Here is a 23,290-nt window from a genome sequence, read left to right on the forward strand (position 1 = left end):
TCGCTGTGAGCTTTTTTCAGTGCTCCATAGACTAGCAGCCCCATTTAGTTTCTGCAGTCCTCCAGGAAATGCTGCCTGTCACCGGCTCTCCTGTTCCCACATCAGGGCACTGTCATCTGTGAGGACAAATTTCTGACTAGGAGGTCTTCATTAGGAGATTATACTCTTTCCAGTACATAAGTTAACTGTAGGAGTTCTGTACGTCAGGGTAGACATCCTCTAAAAATCCTGATGTCCCCTTTCTCCCTGTAGTACCTAGCATGTGCCTACTGACTGACAGCGTGAGGATGTCCCTACACCAGGGGAAAGCTTTCTGTCTTGGAAAAAAGGAGACTTCTGAGGGCCATTCAATGTATTTTCCTTCAGGGTACAGTACTTCCCAGAGGCAAGTTCACAGTCCAAGCCCCAGGCTCGCTCTGTAGTCAGTGGAGAGAGGGATTTCCAGAGGGCAAATCTGAGCCACAGCTAGGCTTCCTTGACCTCTAGAATTGCCTCTCTCTTACTACTGACTGTAGCAGGAGCCTAAGATGATCAAAGTTACAGCAAAGGAGCAGAGAAGTGGAGCAAAACCAAAAGGGTTTAGTTTGGTAGGAGAGCCTGCAAGGAGGAGGGGGGGAGGAGGGGCAGGGAGGAGGAGCAGAGGGGCAGCAGCCTCTTATCAGACTTGCGAAATGATGGGCAGCTGAGTTGTTCTGAGTGTTAAAGGACAAGAAATAAGAGAAATTCACAGCTGGAATTTTATTTTTTTTAAAAAATCTTTACTGAACATTTAAGAACTGTGACTTGAAGGGTAGAACAAATAGGACAAATCATCCCATGTTCCTATTCTTCATTCTTCCAGGTCACAAATTATTGGTCTCTAATTTTTGTGCATTGTCGTGGTAGCTGACATTTCCAGAGGAGAAACTGCTGGTTTATAAGGAAAGAAAAGGGAAGTGTGGAATGAAGAAGAGGAAACCAAAAGTACCATAGGCTCCAAGAGATAAGTAAAGAGAGTCGTGGTAGAGGAAGTGTCGAAAGAGCAGAGGAGAATTGTCAAGTGATCAAATTAATATGATCAAATTTGATCATGTTAATTTGCTTTTCAAACATGAATACACACAGGATCAGAACTTCTCTAGGCTGTATTAGTTATGCATACATTTTTTTAGCAAGACAACCTGTTCTTGAAAACTCCCATTGATGAAGGACCCCCGTTTTTGCCTGGCAGTGTATTACACTGTTTAACCATCATTATTTGTTTTCCTAATATAAATCTTACTTGCTGTGGTTTAAATCTATTCCTTCTTGTCCTATTCACTGTGGAGAAAGAGAAGCAGGACATGCTTCTCTCTTACAACAGCCTGCTCCATATTTGAAGAGTTATTGTGCAGAGGCTGCTGTTGCACCCAGCTGGTTTCCATCTTTACAGACAAATGTGCTCAAAACCACCTGGAAAACTCCACTGGAGATCGTCTCCTCCAGATTCTGAGTGATGTGAAAAATATGTTCTTATGCTGACAGGCAGCACTCTCATTTGCATGTCACAAGGTGATGCCTGCCTTATTTGTAATAGGAGACCACTATTGATTCACCTCCTTAAAACCTGCTCTAATACTCAGATTTATCTTTTTTCCCATGGTTAAGCATATAATTTCCTGTCTTATGGGTGAAACTGAATTATCCTGGCAAACTGCATGTTGTGCTGCTTCTTCTGTCATTGCCTTAGTTTTATTCTAGTTCTGGTCTCAATCTCTAGTGTGCTTGCAGTTACATCCACCTTAGGCTCACTGGAAAATGCTATATGTATATTCTCTATTTCACCATTCTTGGCAGCTCTACAAAGACTTACTGAGCCCAGGACAAACCTCTGTAGCACCCCTTAACGCTTATACATCTAACCAGCAAGTGTAACTACTCTCTGACTGGGTTTTTTCCAAATACTTGTGTGCCCACTTCAAGTACTTGCATCAGGAAGCAGTGATGCATCCTACACAACTTTTTCCAGGACACTCACTTCAGCCTCAGCTTTCAGTTCTGGCTGCACTTCATAATGAACATTGGTATTTGTACAGCTGCCCTCTGCCGTCCTGGTTGGCTGAATGAGGGCCTGATTATTTTCCAACAACTTTTGTAATTACCCTTGAAGAAGTAAATAGCTATCTGCTATGTACTGTACATTCTGTCATTATGATAACTGTTCCTTTCTCTGTAATATTTCCACGTGGGCTTTAATTGGCAAGCTTTTGTAGCTTGGCCAAGATTTCATGAACTCTGTCTGTGTTCTGGAGAACAAAGAACAAATTTCAAAGGCAGGAAGGCAACACTAACGAGTATAGTGCCGCTGCTCACTCACTGCAACGGTGCGTCTCCTAATGTGCTCTGGGTTTATGGTTTGTTTGGTTTATAAAAATCTCTTTACTGATGCGTGCCATCAGCAAAAATAGGGAAAACTAGCTTTTCTAGCATACACCTTTCTAGGTGTCTGCCTTTACTTGGTTAAAAAAGGCAGTGGAGAGCTCTCTCAAGGCGACACCGCGTCCTTCCCCATACACATTGTGCGTCCCTTCGGAGCACGCTGTTTCCGATCACTGGCTGGACTCTGTTTCTGTTGGTGATGTCAGATGGCACCCAGCGCCCGCTCCCACCTCGCAATAAAGTTAATAATATATTTTTCTCTCAGAAAAGACATTGCAAAGATTTTGTTGAGAACAGCTTTAGAAGAAAAATGCCTGTAAGTGTGTTAAAGTATAAACCTTTCGATGGCGCTTTATGACAAAGACCTTTTGGGCCCGTAACCCACATTTTAAAATCTTAAGGAGGTTGAAAAGGTAGAATTGAGGGAAAGTACAGTCACATACATGCAGCATTGTACATCACTGCTAACATAATCCAGGTCTTATTCTCCATGGACTAATCAGAATGTAACAAATCCCTACGGAATACATCACCTTCCAATTTGAATCTTCAAAGTGTTAATTAAGCTTCCTTAACCTCTTGGGACGTCCTTGTTCTGGTTTGGGAATTTTGGGGGGGGGGAGGAGCTGTTGTTTGGTTATGGTTTGGTTTTGGGTTTTTGTGAAGACAGGTAAGAAGCTTTAACCAGAATCGTTACATGGTTTTAGGTGAGAAATGTGAGCAAAAGAGTCCTGGTGTTGTGGTTGTTAATATCCAGCTAAATCCATCAGAGTGCATTTCTTTTTTCTGAAGTGGTAGCATTGCATTAATTTTCTTTTTAGCACCCTGTAGCAGTAGAAGTGGTAAAAATAGATTATTTTTTGAAGTATGGGAGAGCCTTCATTTCAGAGACCATTTAGGCATTGCTTATTTTGCAATCCATAATTTGCCATTTGCATCTATCTCCATTTATGCTCTGCAACAGAATTAAGACCCTGTCTTGACGTTTACTTGAGATTTAGGTGATGACAGCGGTTCAGAACTGTAAGGGTGCTCCTCATTCCGAGTTGGGGATGAGAACTACAGAAAATGGTAGGGAAAATATATTGTTGTAGGCACCAGCTCTGCTAAGATACACGTGAGGGATTCTGACTGTTGTTAGGCACTTCTCCTGTCACTTTTGAAAAATGAAAGATTATTATTCCTCATGACCAGGGACTTCAGATCTAATACCTTTATTCTGCATGCAGTTAAAGTAATTTTCACCTTTTTCTGTCTTTTATTTTTTTCCGTCTAATTCTTTGGCTTGTGGCTCTTGTTTCTTTGCATTGAATGTCAAGTAGAAAAGTTAATTCTGCCTATTCTTTCCAGATGTGGCTTTATTTTAGTGGTACATACAGTAATGCATAGGTGATTTACTAATTTTTAAAAGGTATTGGAATCTTGCATCTAGAACATTCATTAGGTATGAGAGATCATTATTTGCTGAAGTTCAGCTGGTGCTTAGCAGAAGTTTCAATGCTTGCTGTTCTTGACTTCTGCAACAAGGGAAATGCATTTTGAAGAGAGGTGGTTGGGGACTCGGTGGAACCTATTTACATTGATTTGGATGAGGAGGATTGCCAGTTTTAACAAATACCAAATTGCCTTATGTTTTCTTGCTCCCACTATTCTCCTGGTAACAGAGAACTCTGACTCGTGATGCTGATCTGAGGGCTTGCCAATTATTTTAAGTGCAAAGCAAAGGACTGGATTTACTGCATTGTCATTTTTCTCCTTTTCTTGCAAATGTTGCAGATTTTTTTTCCTATGTTCATTTACAGAGCACCTTCTTGACTTCCCTCCCTTTGAATCACTCACCTTAATCTCTTTCAAAAGTAATCACTCTTCCAGAAATGCAACTTGCCCCATCTCTTCCTCCATCAGAATATCCCTCCATCAGAAACCCAGGAAACCTGGGTTTGAAAACACAGAATAAGTATCTTCCAACTTTTTATTGGAAAGAGTGTGTGTGTGTGTGTGTGAAGTCACTAGATCATGGAGATGCATACACAAAGCTAATTTTGAAACTGTCCTCTTCATTGAGGAGGAGGCAGTTATGTTGCTTGCTGACAGAAGTGGTGTAATAAAGCTAAGCATGGAGAACAGACACAAAAACATGAACAGAGGCAAAGCCGAGGACTGAGAGATTTCCTGGAGCACAGGAAGTTCCGCACCAATATATGGAAGAACTTTTTCACAGTGAGGGTGACAGAGCCCTGGCACAGGCTGCCCAGGGAGGTGGTGGAGTCTCCTTCTCTGGAGATATTCAAGACCCGACTGGATGCCAATCTGTGTGATCTGTCCTAGGGAACCTGCTTTGGCAGGGGGGTTGGACTCGATGATCTCTGGAGGTCCCTTCCAACCCCTACAGTTCTGTGATTTTGTGATAAGTTCTCTACTTATACCAAGAAGATTGTTATACCAAAAGTTGTTCTCTGCAGAAGCTATGAAGTAATTTCAAATTGTAAGTGTATAGGACTAAGATTCCCTCTTACTGACTGAGAGCAGGGACCTTAACCTTGGCTCCTTCTATTTTTTCAAGGAACTCTGAGTTATAGATAATCCTTTAGCAGATGTTTTTGGGGTTGGATTTTGTTTTTATGTTAGTTTGTTTTGTTTTGGTTTTTTTCAGGCTGTTAGCATTTTGTCTAAAGCACTTAACATTTCATCAATTCATTGGAGTACAGACAAGAAGCCGAGTCTCTGGCTGAGTACACTAGTAGAAGCCTCTGTGTTATTGTGCTGCTCAGACCCTCTTCTGAATCACTTTGTGTGCAGTCTTAGTGAAGAGGTCAAATTCTGTTTGGTTCCTGTTGGAATATTAGAGTTGACTATCTGGTTTATGATATCCTCACTACAGAAACAGCTCTTAAAAGACATTGGGAAGAGGATTAATACCTTCCCAATAGTATTTGGCAGTGGCATTAGCATCTGTAAGTAAACACTAATAAAATTCCAAATTTAAGCCCACTTTTTATCACTGTGTGGACACTGTTTGCTGATGAGAAGTCACTGTGGAAGTGAATAATAAGCAGGAACTGCCAAAATTTGTCTTCACTTGAATGGTGCCATGGTCCAATTTACACAGCTTCAGTAGTGGGAGACAAACGAGCAGTGATTATCATTTATTCTGTCAGGAGCAATGGTGGTATGAATGGCTCTGTCCAAAATAATCAGAGTGCTGGCTATATGCCAAAGCAAAGGAAAGAGCAACACATGGTCTTTCATGGATTTAGATAGTTGTATAGCTTCTGACTGTGGAAAAATCTGAAGTGAATGGATGGGATGGAGAGCAGAGGGGGAAAAGATGTTCTAATACTGTCATTTGAGAAGATGAATAGCTGTGAGATCAGACTTCCTGGTGCATGTATCTTTAAAACACAAACTGCAATATTTTGTCTCTTGGATCCACTTTTTCTGTACTCAGGAAGATCACACAGTACTCTCCAGCTTTTTCTCCATACAAATCAAACAGCCCCATTCCTGGACTAGATGGGATATCTGTCCACCGACCAAGTTCTGCTCTTATTTCCAGGTAGTGGTTAAAGCATGAAAGACTGTGTGAGAATATGAAATGCTTTAATACAGGTTTTTTGCAGTTAGTTGCCTTTCTCTCTTACTAACCTACCTGGTTCATCTTATCTAAGGGGATCAATACTTGGAATTTGTCTTGAAGCTCCCACTGGATAGGCAAAGAAACATTTTCTGATCCTCCAGCACTGGCAGAGTTCCTGCCAGATGGTACTGCTAATACCTGTCCTGCGTACATTCTGAGTTTTCTTCTCACTATCAGCTACCCAAAAGGAAAAGCAGTGCTTCCCAGGGGCTCTCAGCTGGGAGACTGGGAGTGAACACTGAAATCTGAGATCTCTGGGAAGCACTGCAGCCCTGTTGCAGTGACTGCTCTTGTACCCATTTTTGTCAGTAAAGGTGGACTCATTTGGAGGTTTGATTTCTTTTTAACTACTAAAAGAACCTAGCAAAATAAGCATCACATTTATTATAGAGTAATCCAGCACAAGAGTTGTTGACGCTCTATGCTGACAGAGTTCTTTTCTTCGTGAACATCTTCCAATAGGAATGTTCTTCCCCCTATTTTAATTGACACTGTAAGGAAAGAGTTTCAGATCTCCAAATCCAGTGGATTTCTGAATAACCTTGGGTTTTACACACTGCAGCCCTTTATCAGCTTCCTTCCATCATCAGAGCTCTACTGAGGATCTTAATTTGTGTAACCATTCTAGGAAAGGCTCTGAGCAACTTTTACCCAGCCTGAGGCGCTCCACATTAAACAGTCTTGTGAACCCTAGAACTAATGAAGCCAGATTTCCTACTTCATTAAACTTACAGTTCTCATTATTACTGTTCATTTTTTAAGTAACTTTGGTAGATTTGTTATGTCCATCCCTCTACAGTTGCAGATGAAGTTACTGAAGGGAGCTGTGTGTGCAACAGAAAAAAGGAAAAGAGCAAATTATGAGCTACTTTCTTTGGTTTTTGAAATCAAAGTCGGTCCGAACAAGAGACAGACTTCCGGAGCATCACGCCCGCTGCATTGCAGAGATAATGTGAATGACAGCCATTGTGATATCACCTTGGGGAACAGCTCCAAACAGCCATTCTTTAACAGCTGTCTTATCTTCATACTGTCTGATTTATACATTAATTAATTATATATGGCATAAATTGAAGCCCAGTAAAAATGATCTGGGCCATTTCAAGACAGGGAATATGATTTTTTGTAATTGCTAATAAAAGGCTACAGCTTTATGTCGACCTGACAGTAGTGTCTCAGGACCTGACCAGCTTTGCCTTGGCCTGAGCTGGCTGTAGCTTGGCGAACACTTGCCAGCAGCCACGATCTGACTGGCGCCTAAGCTGGACAGGCTTCGGCTCAGTGCATCTCACAGACAGCAAAGGACTTACAGACCCTCTTCTCCCTATGTGCACCACAACAGCCCTTTGGTTAATCACAGAATCACAGAATTGTAGGGGTTGGAAGGGACCTCGAGAGATCATCGGGTCCAACCCCTGTTCTTGTATAGCTTTCCAACTTTGGCTGGGATCTGATGAAGAGGAATGAGATTGTGATGAGAAAATTAACAAAATTACTCCCAAGCGGACCCAAGACTGAAGAGGAAGAAAATGCCACCATTAAGGTCCTCCCAGCAAGGACCTCAGAATGGTAATGGCATGATGTAATTCACCACCACCACCATGAGATGGAGGAGACTGAAATGGTCAACCCTGAGACCCTGAGGTATATCTAAGCAGCGAGCATCACACCAGAGAGCAGGATTGGTATGAGGCTGGTTTTGTGTGAAGAATTAACTGCACCGTGGATGAAGCCTTTCTGTATTAATGTGTGCATAATGAGGTTTTGATGCCAACAGTAAATCTGGTGTGCTATATTCTGCTGAATTAACATAGTTCCATTGGTAACAAAACTGTAAGTTACTTCATTTGACTGTACAAAAACATCAAATATGTTGCAAAACGGGTCTCTTTATTATAGTATATCTTATCTGAGTGCTGAAGTAATTTTAATTCCTTCCTTAAAATATCTTTTGATCCTAACAAGCAGATGCACCACGAAGCTGAGTGCCTTTCCTCCCCAGTCAGCGGAAAGTAGACATTATCCACGTCAGGGGTAAACTGGTCTTTCCCTATTCCTTGATATTTCTCATCAAAGCTTTAGTTTACTAGGGCTCTACCTTTCAAGCCTAACCTCCATTCTACTTTACTTGAGTGGAGTGCTAAAATACTCACATATAGGCAACTTGGATGATGAGACTGATTGTAAATTTTTAATAATTTTTTTTCTCCTATATTGTGAAATTTAGAAAGTCCCAGGTATATTCTCCAGTGTCTTCTAAGAGGTGAGTATAGATTTCCCTTCCTTCATCATGGCTTTTATCATGACATGGGAAGAAACATAACTGTTTCTCTGTCAATATTGGTGGAAACTGAGCTGTAAATTCAGAAATTACTAGGGCTACTTAAGTTCCCTTTCTTTCCCAAATATCCACGTGATTTCATGTGTACAGATCCTCATGATTTACTTCACGGACCCTTGAGAAGCATATTTCCTTTGCAAACCAGACTAAAACATCATTTTAATCTAGGAAGAAATAGCACTGAGCTTGTTTCTCGTCCACACATTATACAAATAGGGTTTCTGAACAATGACAGAGGCTTTCTGAAGTGTTTTGATATTGTTCTCTTCATTTGATTTACTACTGAGTCAACATATTATGATCTGATGGCAAGCTTATATTCCAGTATACAGGATACTTTTAAATTATCAGAGGCAATATAAAGAATGGAATGACTTATTATGCTCTGTTGTCCGCCTCTTGGTAGTGTATGTGTTATTTACTGTACTCGTGGTATTCTTCCTCACATCTGCTATGCTTTCATTGCCTTAATGGGCAGAGTAAATATTTTACATTATACTAGGAGTGGTCAAGCATGTTCCATAGTGAGAATGAAGTAAATAACCCAATGCTAGATCTTGACGCTCTCATTTCTACAGAACTCAGGTGGGTTGTTTTGTTTTGGTCTTAAACCTCAGAGTATTGCTGTTGAAGTAAAATTCACCTCTAATTAAAATTGACCTACAAGCCTTCTCCCTTCCCCTATTAAATATTCCTTCTAACCAATTCTTCTACTTGGGACATAAAAATCTACTACATTATGAAATGCTTTCTCTAATGATGCAGCTGGCAAAACCAAAAACATAATTCCCAGCCTGCAACAATTTGAGTGTGTTTTAACAGCCCCTCAACTTATTCTTCAAAGCAGTTCTAAGTTCATTGATAGATTTGCCCTAAAATAACATACTTGGAGTAAAAGCCTCTGTAAAACAACATGAGGGGAACGGGGTGCACGGGGACAGAAAGGAAAGAGCTGCACCTTTTATAACTGTGGCCTGCATTAAAACGATACTGAACTGGGCCAGGAGTCATATCCCAGATTAAAATATTTAGGAAAGAGTTTCATCAAGAGTCAGCAATTCCCTCCTTCCTGCAAAGAAGTTTAGCTTTTCTTGGGATACACCATTTACAGTGTATAGCCTCAAGTGTAACACAGATTTATTTGGCTTAGCATCTTAAGTAGGTGATATTTGCAGGAGTATTCCCTTCTCAACTTCTTGCCAAGGCAGGAAATAATATTAATCAGCTTTGCTAAAGTCACTCTGCTCCATTATTTCAGGTAGGAGGGCCCGTGGGAAGACAAGGTTAGAACTCAACAGAAGGGAAAAAAAAACTTAGGGAGCAGCCGGGAGGAAAAGAAAGGAATAAGGAAACAAATATTAAAACAAGAGAAAACAAGAATAAAGGAATCACACAAAGTATAGAGATCCTGATCAGTAGCAATGTTCAGGCAGAGTTTTAATTTTAAGCCTTTTAAGACTTAAACACTCTGGAGCATTGAGCTAAAGGAATTGCCTAAAAACAAAGTAGCATTAGTTTAAATAAAGCCTGTCAGGTAGCATGGCCCAATGCTAATTAAACCAGAACAATTCGGTGTTTCAAAAAATACTAATTTAAGACCTTTGGCTATGTTTGTGAATGTGTTCCTGCCTACAGAACAGACTTCACAGGTAAAATTGATAATCCAGTAAAAGTACCTGCCATGCTTCCACAAGGAGTGAGTGCTTTGGATGTGATAAACTTTGGTTTGCAAATAAACACGTCCTAACAACAACCTACAACTAAGCTCACTGGAATTACACTATCCTTTCGTACTTCTGCCCTTGCAAGGCTGCCAAAGCTTGCTATTAGGCTTGGTTTCTCCTTCGGGCTTCTTTCCCACTTGCCACTTTTGCTATACAGAGGGAGAGAAGACCCTTGAGCTCTGTGCTAGTAACTTTACCCAGGTGTTCCTTTCTCCAGATCTCCTGCCAAACTTCTGTCTCTCCTTTGTGGTTTGCAGGCAGAACTTTGGAATGCGAATAATAATGTTGCTGTAGTGACCTTTAGTGATCATACCCCCATGACCGGGCTGATACATACTCAATTTCAAACATCTTCCTCACTCGTATTTTGGTTATCATGGTGAGAGAAAACCTACTACCAGCGTCCCCAGTAGACTCAGAATATTCCTGCAGTGGAAACCTGGGCATGACTTGGCACTGTTGGGGCGAGTGACTTCAGTGATGGCCAAGGGAATTAAAATACCTGATGTGGCACCAAGCGAATGTGGTGGGTATTGTGGCATACTTGGCACAGTTTCTTAAAGGGGAGGCAAAGAAAAGCAGAGGATCTGCAGGAGTAGAAATCTGCTGTATGTTTCACCAAATATGTGAGCAGCCCAGATGGATGTGGTAGTCTGACTTAAATGAAGGAGGTGGATTTTCTGAGGTGACAAGTTGCCAAAGGATGAATAGTGTCAATTATGGGGAAAAAAAATCTCATAGAGTGTTCATCTACATTTTAGGCACTTTGAAAATCTGTCCTTAACTAATTTGGTATGTGTTTCTCATGAAGTAGGTTAAAAAAGCAACACCCCCACCCCACCCGCCCCAACCCAAATAACCTGGTAAGTTTGTTCAATTCTGAATGCATTTTCCAGAAATTACTTTGTACAATAGTACATCCTGTACTGGGGTTTGTTCCTGGAGAAGTTTAATGAGCAGAAATACTTGTTGGTTTAAATTTTAGACATTTTTAAGTGAATACTGTATGTATAATGCCTTTGCACTTTCTTAGACTGCACATATTCTTTATTGACATATTCAAGGTAGATGCAGGATCACAGATCACAAAACTGATGTCGATATTTTACATTTGGTGTGCATACCACTTTAAAATTAAGCTCATTAAAGATAATAGAATGATCCATTGGCAGGCCTTCAGCTGCAGACCTAGAGGTGACAGGCTATTTGGTGAACAATTTACTGAGTGTCTCACTCCCCCCTCCTCCTTAACCATGGGCATTGTAAGCTCATTCTATTAACCTTAATAGGTTTGCTTTCAAAGTGTTTTACTCCAAAGATTTAAACACGAACTCTATCATATGTCAGCCTGCAGCTAACTTAAGCAACTAAATGAAGATGCAATATATTTATCTATGTGCATATTTGTATGTATCTCCACAAGTAGTAGCACCTAATGCACATGAAGAAATGATGTAGTGTGCCCTGTGTGATGCTCTTCACTGTGGGTGTTTCATTGTTCCACAGGGTCTCTTGGGAATTTTTCTTTCTCTCAATTAAAGAGGCGTTAACAGCCGCCACCTCCAGCTAGCCGGTGTCTTTGCATGCGCTAGCTAAAAAGGGTTGCGCAAGTGAGAGAAGCTTGTGTTCCTCACGTAACAACTCCAGAAGATGTATCTGAGGGCTGCCCTCTGTACTTCTCTCTCCACCTGGGACCCAAAGACAGAATTAGCAAGCGAGGCATAACAGATTTAGCATCTGAGTTGAGAGCAGGCTCAGGCAGCTTTGTTCAGACTAATGGGACAGAAGAGCAGCCCTTATCTTGTCTCTGTTGCTGCCTTTTAAACTGCTCATCAGACAGTGCTGCTGCCGCTTTCATGGAACTTAACAAGGAGAGTGAAGCAGCTGGGTGCCTTCCATCATTTCCATCCCAGAGATGCCTCAGCATGGCTCCCCTTGCAGGATAACATTCCTGACAAACTGAGGTCCTTGCAGGACTCAACGTTTCTTCCCTTGCTTTGGTGAGTTAGAGCAGTGTCTTGGAGAGGCCAATATATATGTAAATGTCATCTATCAACGGCCACACTTTTCATCACAGAATCACAGGAAGTTAGGGGTTGGGAGTGACCTCATCCAACCCCCCCCTGCCAGAGCAAGATCACCTAGTTTAGGTCACACAATAACATGCCCAGGTGGGTTTTGAATGTTTTCAGAGAAGGAGACTCCACAGCCTCTTTGGTCAGCCTATTCCAGTGCTCTGTCACCTTCACAGTGAAAAAGTTTCTCCTTATGTTCACATGAAACCATCTATGCTCCAGCTTGCACCCACTGCCCCTTGTCCTGTCATTGGACATCACTGAGAAGTGCCTGGCTCTGTCCTGACACTCACCCTTTACATATTGATAGACATTAATAAGGTCAACCCTCAGTCTCCTCTTCCCAGCTCCCTCAGCCTGTCTTCATAAGGAGGGTGTTCCACTCCCTTATCATCTTAATGGCCCTGCCCTGGACACTTTCAAGGAGTTTCCTGTCCTTCTTGAACTGAGGGGCCCAGAACCAGACACAATATTGCAGGTACAGTTGCACCAGGGCAGAGTAGAGGGGGAGAAGGGCCTCTCTTGACCTACTAACCGCACCCCTTCTAACACACCCCAGGATGCTATTGGCCGCCTTAGCCACGAGGGCACATTGCTGGCTCATGGTCATCCAGCTGTCCACCAGGATCCCCAGGGTGCCTCTCACCTACGCTGCTCTCCAACAGACCTGTCCCCAACCTATACTGGTACCCGGGGTTGTCCTTCCCCAGATGCAAGAACCTACACTTGCCCTTGTTATATTTCATTAAACTTCTCCCTGCCCAACTCTCCAGCCTGTCCAGATCTCTCAGGATGGCGGCACAGCCTTCTGCTGTGTCAGCCACTCCTCCCAGTTTTGTGTCATCAGCAAAATTGCTGATGGTGCACTCAGTTCCCTCAGCCAGGTCACTGATGAATATATTGAACAGTACTGGTCCTAGTACTGCCCCTGAGGGACCCCACTAGATACAGGCCTCCAGCTAGACTCTGTCCCCCTGATCACAACTCTTTGACTTCTTTCCTTCAACCAGCTCACAATCCACCTCATTACCCAATCCTCTAGACCACACTTCCTCACTTTAGCCATGAGGGTGCTGTGGGAGACAGTGTCAAATGCTTGACTGAAATCAAGGTAGACCACATCCACTGCCCTACCATCATCTATCCACCTTGTGATGTCTTCATAAAAGGCTATCAGGCTATCACCCTGTCAGTCATCACCACAGAGAACATCAAATGGGCCTTGGCCAATGTGGTAAATATACAATGAAGCTCCATTGCCATGGGACAGGGATGAGTAGACCATCATATGAAGCTACTGCAACTTACTTTCTCTGACTCTGAATGCAGTGGCACATGGACATGGAGAGAGATGCAGGAAAAAGTATATTTATGACACCTCAGCATCCCATGCCATCCCATTTGCTCTTGCATCTAGTCCAAATGCAATACGTTAATTTCTCAAATGCTGCCTCCTTGTGCCACCTACTGAGAGATCTATGCTTGCAGGAGTAGTGCAGTTAGCAAGACTCAGGGTAAAGATATTGCGAACTAAAAATGTGGGGGTTTTGGTGCTGTGGAATGCACTTACACAAGGAATTAGACTCTGCTAGAGACATGGTCCCGAGAGGAAAATGCGAGGTGATTCTCCACATTGGCTGTCCCACACTGACAAGATAATGAGACAGACAAAGTAAGGCAATCCCAAGCAGAATAGAGTGCAGCATCTCACTGGATTGTTCCTGTTTCTCAACTCTTCTCATGCTGCCAGTAAACAACAGCAAAGGCCTCCTGGAAACTCCTAGCCAGGCTGGTCAAACAGCTTGCCTAACATCTCAGCAATCAGCATGGTCTCCTCACTCTCCAAAGTCAAGAATATGGTCACAGCTATTACACTGCATGACCTCTGTTTACGATTGTCCATAGTGATCAGATAGCAGCCGATTTGATTAAAATTCCTTATTTCTAAAAGTTATCACTTCAATCCTCTTTCCAAAGTTTACCTTTCATCCATCTTCATGACAGAATATTGTTGATGATTGTAATAAATCTTCTTTTCAATTTGTATAGAATTGATTGATAAACAAATGCCATCTGCCTATTCATTAGTAATACAGCTTTATCTGTATTTGGCTGGTGATCTCAGGTTGATTTAAGAATTTGGGGATACCTTGTTGATGCCGTTATACAGTTGAGGAAACAATGCTACAAACCAGATCTCTCAAAGGTATGTTAGTTCCCAAGTCATTACATACACTTGAGGATACAGATCTATGTGGTTTGTTCTGTCAACTCGGGTCTTCCGAACACACTCTCCTGCCTGGTGAGCCACAGGATTATTATACTACTATTTTCTTCTGCTTTACTGCATGACCTGATTTAATTCATATGGTTTATCTCCAGCCTGGTCTACACCACGATAGAAACAGTTTGCCCTTAATATTGGGGTTCTTTTTGTTCTATTATAATTTCTTCACGACTTGAAACAGATGTGAACCTGTCTCTCTGAACTGTCCCAGGACCTGGACTTGAAGAGTGCATGTTTTAGACTCTCTCTGCCTGTGTACACTGGCGACTATTTGCAGGTCTTTTTTTTTTTTTCCCCTCCTCTGAATGATTGTACCTTTCAAATTGGTGTTTGAGTTTTAAAGGAGGTTGTGGGGACTTAAATTGTTGGCACAGGAGAATTGCAAGGATATAATGTCTATAATAAAGCATCCCATTTATCTACTGATGCCTGCATTTTTTGAATTATAAAGCACTTAGGGATGTTCAGACAATCAGACAGCTGAGCTAGCTAAACATTCCCAACCTTATTATTCTGCATAAATACTGGAATAGGCACCAGAATGAACCATCCCAGCCTGCTAGTTTTAACTCTGGGCTCATTTTAATATAAAGTTAAGCTGTGGAGAGAAGGAGAAAACACTTAACATTTACACATTGCATAAATACTGACTGCATGCCTTGTACAGACTGTTGTGGTTTAGCAATAAAATTGGAACAGCAAGAACAAATGCCCCCTACTTTACAAGAAGCTTGTTCCAGACATCACAAGGAGAAACCTTGGAAGGTACCTGGGTAGCTTTGATTCTACATATTTTCCAATCAAAAGGCTTCAGATACATGTTGCCAGTTACTGAAATCTGCTTTATTTTTTGAACAGTACCCAAAGTACTTTCCAGTCATGTGCAGAGATACTATTCCTATGCTGGTGAAGGACGGCCAAGGGACGGGGCAAAAAAACCAACCCACAACAAAGCATTAAATGGTGATGTCTGGCATTACCAAACCAATTTGATTTTGGTCTGGGGAAGGGGCATTACGCTGTGGATGCTGGAGACAGGTCCTATCATTTTGTTGGACAAAGTCCTTAAATACTTCGAGACCTTTCAGGCTCAACTAGATCAGGCCATTTGAAAGAAGGAAAAAATTCTCAAAGCAACTAACACTACTGTAAGTTAGCCTCGGCCATCTATCTGTGCCAGGATACACAGAGACCAATCATCCTAAGGAAGCGCAGCAAACCCTGCAGGCTTTAGCCCTGTTGTGTAAATCCCATTTCAATTCACTGTCCATTCATGCTGACTTTCCTCCTGTGGCCCCGCTAAGGGCCAGGAGCTGTTCTGCACAAATGAAACCTGTTGCCCTCCTAACCACCCTTCCACTCTTTCCATCTGATCTGTTTTAATCATGCTGAAGTGCAGTTCTAGTCATGTCATAACTGTGCTCTACAGAAGCTGCCCAACTGCCTGCTTCTCTGAATGCTTTTCTAAAGAGGAGGAAGTAATACGGAGTCTGATAAGTGTAATTTGTACATCTATATAAATTAATAGTATATAAAAAATTGTGGTTTCTCCATACATGGATGAGTCACCAAAGTCTGTGCAAAATTAACACCAAATATGTTAGGTAGGAGGCCTGGTTACCAGAGGAGATTGCAAAGGTCTGAACGCTCCCTCAACCTTTCCTGCCAATCACTCAGAAACTTCCTCATCTGTCACTCAGGAAGTAGAGCTGCTTGCCTGTTTATTTTCTCACTTAGTGTTGAGGTCACCTGCCCTTCTTTTAGCTAATCAGAGGAGACAGTGGTAATCAAAGCACAAGATCAGTGCTCCTGGGATGTCTTTCTTGAATAGCTTCTCTGTGTGTTCTGCACACCTTGCAAAGTAATGTAGGCATATACAAGCAGAGGGGAAAAAAAAAGGGAGAAGGCTTTCGTTTGAGATCATGCTAGAGGAAAGAAGTACTCCTGAATCTTACAAGCTACCTGAAAAAACAGGCTGAGAATTTTCCATGTATGACAGGAAAAAAACCTGTTACTAGATTATTAATGGTAGTCTTTCATGGTAAAGTGCAAATGGGGGATGAAAGTGATTACTTTTTGAAAAAGTCAAACAGCCTCCTGACTTCATTTTGTTCTTAAGGGACTCCCCATAAGAGAACAAGCTAGGTGGGGTGGACATCCTTAATTACGCGCTTCTTTGAAACTTCTAGCTACCTTTGTTAGGCTCTGCTAAACACCATTAAATAGTTGTTGGGTCCTGCCTTAGAGATCAGTAGTGTATTTCTGCACTAACTGAAGCTATTCCTGTGGAGCTGACTTTTTTTTTTTTGTAAGAGCTTTATACTGTGGATGAGAGGTTCATACCTGAAAGAAAGGGCAGTGAAAGAATGCCAGAGTTCAGGGAGAGAAAGCGCATCTGACTTGTTTGCCCCTTGCCTAGTTGTGGAGTGGGCTGGCTGGCAGTTTGCCTTACCTTGAAGACCCTTGTGCATCTTGAAAGGCTTTAAAGGATACCAGTGCCAGTCTGCTCTTTCAAGACTGATTTATCTTTGTAATGCTATTGTGAGGAATCACGCATTACTAAAATTAGTGGAGAGAGGTACAATTGCTTTTTTTGCAGCAGTAGCTGGTACAGGATTGCCTGGAACTCCAGGCATGACAGAGGTTGAAAAGCATCTTGTCAGATATGAAGAAAGCGGAGATAGAAATTGTTGCACTTACAGGAGGGGGGGAAAGGTGAAAAAGAACAAAGGTGAAAAGAAGGAGGAAGGTTTATAAGTGAACACTACCAGGAACATAACTGGGATTGACCTTCCCTCTCATCAAGTATGGCTGTTCTCATGCATAAGAAGCCACTGCTGCTTATCAGCAGCTACCTGTACTTGATAGTAACCCCTCAAAAGGAACAAATAATAATAAAAAACCCCTCTACAATCAAAAAACCAACTAAAACTACAGAGACAGTGGCAGCTACTGAGGAAAAGTAAGCTGTCCTGGAGAATGTTTAATAATTTTACCGTCAGGAGGAAAGTGTCTGGCACAACTGAAAGGAGGAGGAAAAAATAAGAGAGTGGAAAAGGAGACAGTTAATTAAGAGGAGGAGAACACAGGCCAACTCCATGGTAGTCTCCACATGGTCTCTCTTCTTGTGAGGGAGGGCAAGAAGCTTCTTCCTAAGGCTGGTTATTCTTAGCCTGCTTAAGAAACAATGTTGACAGTTACTGAAGTCCTCTGAAATTTGAGGTCTCCGTGGAGAGGGAAGAAAGCTTTCAAATGACACAAAAGTGAAACACAATGTTTTCCATTTCCTTAAATGACAGTGATCTCTTGATGTCTTTAATATCCTTTTCTTGTCCCCAGTAGCCTCTCATTTCTTATTGTCAAGACATAAACTCTTCCAGTGTTTCTGAACTTGCATCGATCCTTGCAGGCCAAAATCACTCGCAGGATGTAATCTCTTGTAGGTGGCAAGGCAGCTTATCCGAAAGGTCCAAAGGGAAGGCATGGTGCTTGCACCATTCAGACCGAAGCCACACCTACAGCCACTGCAGACCTGTGTCATCACGCAGGATAACCGTGGCCCAGTCACGCAGCTCCCACGGATCCGACCACCAATCTTGGGCTAGCAGTTCATAGAATCATAGAATCATAGAATCATAGAATTGTAGGGGTTGGAAGGGACCTCAAGAGATCATCGGGTCCAACCCCCCTGCCAAAGCAGCTCCCTAGGACATATCACTCAGAGAGGCGTCCAGACGGGTCTTGAATATCTCCAGAGATGGAGACTCCACCACCTCCCTGGGCAGCCTGTGCCAGGGCTCTGCCACCCTCACTGTGAAAAAGTTCTTCCGCATGTTGGTGCGGAACTTCCTGTGCTCCAACTTGCAGCCATTGCCCCTTGTCCTGTCTCCACAGAGCACTGAAAAGGGGCTGGCTGATTCCCCTTGCATCCCCTGCTTAAGATAATTATAAACTTTAATTAGGTCCCCCCTTAGTCTTCTCTTTTCAGTTCGGACTGCGTGGCCAGCTGGCTGGAAACCTTACCCAGGTGACACGCCGCCTCTTCCCCAAACCCTCTCTAAAAGGAGACCTCATCCTCCCGCCTTCTCCCACAGTAGAGGGTAAGCTCGAGAAGGCAGCCCAGCGACTGTGTAAACGACCTTCTCGGTCGCTCGACTGTCATGCGCCGGGGCGGCGGAGGGCCAGGCCGGGGCAGGCCGGGCCTGGGCCTGGGCCCGGGCCGTGGCTGTGCTCCTCTGCTGCCCTCTGCTGCGGGGCCCCGCGCAGCTCCCCGGAGCCGAGGACCCGCCGCCGGGCTTGGGCTCGGAAAAGGAGCCAGGGTAGCGGAAGGGAGCATGCATGGCGAAGGGAATGGCACTGGACGAGTTCGGTAGGAGGAGGTACCCGCCCCCGCTGGGGAGGTCAGGTTGGGGTGCCTGCGGAAGCAGAGGCTGGTCCCAGAAAGCAAAACCCCTGGAGAGCTGTGTTTGGTCAAAATTTGGCACCTGTGCTCTGAGCCCAGACTTCGCGGGTGTGAGGCGTTTTGCGTCCGAAGATAATTTCCCCACTAAGAGCCTGTAAGTGGTCAAAAACTACTGATAAAACAACTTTTGTGATGACATCGAACCAACTGTAACTTGGGCTTAAGCTGCAGCTGCGAGGCGCCGCATGACCCTGCGAGGCCTAAAGGAGGGCGGCGGCTTTGTGCAAGGGCGGGAGGAGGGCAAGCCACCGTGCCCTGTGCGAGCGAAGCCGGGCTGCGAGCCCCTGGCCACGAGGGGTTGGGGGTCCCAGGCCAGATGCGCCGTGCGGGCTGGGCGCAGGGGGCCCTGCTCGAGCGGCAGCACTGCAGCTGCAGCTTAGCGGCTTCCCCGGGCTGAGCGCCCTGAGCGGCTTCTGAGCGAGCCGCTCGTCACAGGGTCCCGAAGCAGAACGCTTCTCGCCTGGCGACTCACAGATCTTGCTCTCTTTTCAATGACGGTGTCCGTCGTTCCCTGCCCCGCGTAGCCGCCACCCTTCCCCGCACCAGACACCGTTTTTCATAAAAAGGAAGCCCTCTGCGGCCCCTTTTTTTTTATTTGGAAAATGAAGAACCGAGCGCAGCACCACCACAAGCTCCCCCGCCTCCTAGCTGCCCTTCACGGCTGCCCCAAACGAAGTCGGCATTGCCCAGGTGCCCAAGCAGCTCCGAAGGGCAGCGGGAGGGGCTGGGAGGGACAAGCAAACCCCCGGTGGCGGAGCTGCCTCCCTCCCCCCCGGCCAACCAGGGAGGGCGGAGCCCCGCAGCGCCTCGCCGCCCGCCCCGCCTTCCCACTGCTGAATCCACCGCCGAGCAACGGATCGCGGCCACTATCGATTCTCCCGTCTTGCCTTTGCCCTCCCCCTCCCCCCCCGCCCGGTTGGATGTACCACCCCGGGGGCGTGTGGGCGAGCGTGTGGCTGCGGGTACCTGGGTGCTGCCGCCCACCCGCCCGGTAAAGGCGGGCACTGTTCCTGCGGGGGAAGGGAGCGGCGTTACTCCCTTACGTGCTTCACCAGCAGCACCACACGCACACCCAACCCAGCCGCCGCGGTCCCGCCGCGTTGGGGGAGCCGTGGGGCTCCGGGTTCTCCGTGCTTTTTCTGTGTGCCCGCCCCACGAGCAGGGTGGCCCGGGGCGATGGAGTGCGCGTTCACGCCGCTGGACTGCCTCCTGCCCGCCGGTACGGTACCTCCTGGCCCCTGCTACCGGCCCTCCGCGAACTGCGGCGGGGAGGGGCGCGGGGGAATCCCGGCGGTGCTACCCCGGGGCAGCTGCCTGGCCGGGGGAGCAGGGCGAGAGTGCCTTCTGCCTCGGCCGGCCCCCCGTAGCGCCGCCGAGTTCCGCAGCCGCCCCCCCCCCCACCCCCCGTCCTTCCCTCCCTGCCCCCCATGCGTGGTCGGTTGCGAAACACGCCGGTACGAACGGTGCAAAGCTCCGCGAGCGTGGTCGCTGCCCGAGGGGCTGCCCGCCTCCGTTGGCGGTGCTCAGCGGCCTCCAGGCCGGCCAGGCGCAAGTGTGCCGGGCTTAGGCTGGTTTCTTTCTCAGTGTACCAGCTTGCTGCTGTTTCAACCCCCATTCGGGTTTAACTGGTGTCCTCAAGTAGCTCGTCCCGGCTCTCTAGGGTCGGCAGGACCGAGCGCCCCGGCGAGATGCAGCTCGTGGCGAGGGTACCTGTGGCCTGGGCTTCCTCCATGTGGCAGCAGAGGCCGTGAGGCCTCCCCCGGAGCCTCTCTGCGTGCTGCCGCTCGCCTCGTCAGCGGCCAGAGCTTTGGCGCTTGCTGGTAAGGGTGAAATCGAAAGGTAGATTTAACACAGGAAGGTGGCACCAATAGGTGGAAGAACTTTTTCACGGGGAGGGTGACAACACTGGAATGGGCTGCCCATGGGGGTTGTGGAGTGTCCCATCTCTGGAGATACTCAAGACCTCCCTGTGTGACCTGTCCTAAGGAACCTGCTTTGGCAGGGGGGTTGGACCCAATGATCTCTGGAGGTCCCTTCCAAATCCTACAGTTCTGTGATTTCTCTTTTTTTTCTTTCTTTTTTTATTTGTTTTCCCAAGCTGTTCATGAGTGTTCTATTTTAGTTTATTATTCTTGAGACCTGAGAGGTGAGCGTTATTAATATACATCATTAACCTCATCATCTCGGTGAAGAACAGGGCACCCGTGATAAACACTGACTCAGATGTAAGTAGCTTGTACGCTCTTTGGAATAGGCACCTCTTCCGCACTGTGTTTGCAGTATCTAATTCAGTAGGGCCCAATTTGCTATTCAACGATACCATTATAAACAATAAATATTTTTATCTTCTTATGACGTGATTTTAAAGCTGCATAAAAAACCCACTTTGGCATGGCAGCTGAATTCTAACTTACGCTGCTGGAACAGAGCAGAAAAGAGCATGGAAGTTTAAGCTGCCCTGGTGAGGTATATGTTATTTATTTACTGATAAACCTGGAGGAAGGGAAGAGTTTAACAGAAGGTTCCCTTTTAACAATTTAACGTGTCTTTACAGCTAGCAGTTTAACAGAGGGCTTGTTTAAAGTCTTTCAAGCATTCTTTTTAAAAATTGCACTTTGCCTTAATTTTTAAAAACTTCATAGTGTGCCCAAAACTAGTAACAGGTAAAGCTGTACTCAAGGTATTCCTGCCAGTAGTATATATTTGACGTGATGTGCCTGTTGTGTGTGTTTTGAGGTACATCATTGCTTTGGGTAGAAAGGGGGAATGGGCACATAGAGGTGAGATTTTAATGGGTCAACTTTGATTCTTTGCAACATCAGCTTGTTACTAAAAGCTTATAGTAAGGTGAGGCAGAAACATACCTTACAAATTTATCCCAGTGGAATAATGGTATCACTGTATTTGAAGATAGTTGCCTTTGATAGACATTTGCATGATGTTAGGGCTACCATTTGTTACCAGGAGAGACATCTTTTTTCCTTCTTTGTGTTGTGTCTGGCCAGAGTTGAAGATTTGAGATGTTTGTTCACACTTTTCAGATTACCCATAGCTTCATCAGACCAGAGGCCTCAGCTGGGCATCAGGAAGCCTGCAAGGATGAGCAGATTTATTTGGCAATTCCACAGTTTAAAATCCAGTATTCCATTTAGGGAACTCAAAAAAGGTTTTCAGAATTGGGTAGGTGAAATGAGGCTCCCAGATTCTTCTTGAAGAAGTACCAGTAGTTCCTCCATCTGTTTGTTTCAATGGGATATATATCTATTTGTGTGTTCAAATATGCTAACCTGTGTAGAAGGTGATGCTTCCTGGAGGCTAGGCATAAGGTTATGAAATAAACCTTAGTGAGGACATTGACATGCTATGAACCTTGTCTCCTTTTCTTTGATAATATGAATGTAGAGCAATGTATGTAGTGTTTCTGGTTGCTTTTTAAAACCCTGTGGAAACGGAGAAGCACGTTATGGTAGAGGGAATATGAAAGATTTGTCAGCTATGTTTGGAGGTTATTAGTTACTTTATTTTTCTTTTTGAAGGTCTTCCGAAATTATGGTGATACATATATGATATAGAATAAACCATAAGTTTTTGGAACGTAGTATTAGGTACCCGATTTGGAGTTTCAGGGCCACGTGCACCTTGGTAATTTTAGTTAGTGTAGTTAGCGTGAGTTCTTACTTAGGTCACGTGTCTCCCTGTGTAGCACCAGAGTAGATACTTGAGAACTGCTGTGCTAACTAATATGCTCAGGGATGTTGAACATTGTTTAGTCAAGCAACTGGATCGTGGTTGAAGATCACTATGGTACAGCCAGAACGTTGTGCTGTGGCTTTCAGAACTGTGTTGACATGCTTAATTTAGTTTAGACTAGGTTACAAGGTAGAATGTAAAAGTAGGATTGAGCTCCAAATTCGAGTATTACACATCGAAACAAATACATTTTGATTTCCTCCTGAAATGGAGCCATTAAAAAGACTCTGAGAAGTCTGCTGTGAAGTCCTGTGTGCTGCTGTGAAAGGGTCAGGCAGGAGCTTCATAGGGTGAAGCTGTGACGCAGCTGTTGCAAAAAAGCTCACAATGATGTCACACTACGGCCTGTGAATCATGACAAGTGTAGCTCTGTTTCTTCTGGAGCATCCTTTGATCAACTAGACATTTCCCTCCTGCTGTTTATACCCTTTTCTTGCACTATCATTGCCTCCTGCTGCTTGTCCCAGACTGTGCTGCAGGCGCTTCTGCAGCGAGACAAGTGTTTCTAATTTATTATTTTTTTTTAATACCATGAACTTTAGGAGCTGGGTGTGCTGTAGCATCCTCTAATAAGGTTGCTTCTGAATACCACTTGAGGCTTTTAGAAGGGCAGAGTG

The 23,290-nt window shown here is 44.5% G+C and overlaps 1 protein-coding gene across 1 annotated transcript in view; it reads left to right on the forward strand.

Annotated features, from left to right (window-relative positions):
- Positions 1 to 20,099: 20,099 nt before the first annotated feature.
- Positions 20,100 to 23,290, forward strand: part of TPK1 (thiamin pyrophosphokinase 1) — a gene marked incomplete at its 5' end in the record, with an annotated part of 397,071 nt that continues 393,880 nt past the window's right edge. Inside the window, one exon of the mRNA XM_084279962.1 lies at positions 20,100 to 20,142. Within this exon, the coding sequence (XP_084136088.1) occupies positions 20,100 to 20,142 (43 nt within the window). The remainder of the gene's footprint in view (positions 20,143 to 23,290) is intronic.

This window comes from Gallinula chloropus (genome assembly GCF_964237585.1).
Source record: "Gallinula chloropus genome assembly, chromosome: 2".
Classification (NCBI taxonomy): Eukaryota; Metazoa; Chordata; class Aves; order Gruiformes; family Rallidae; genus Gallinula; species Gallinula chloropus.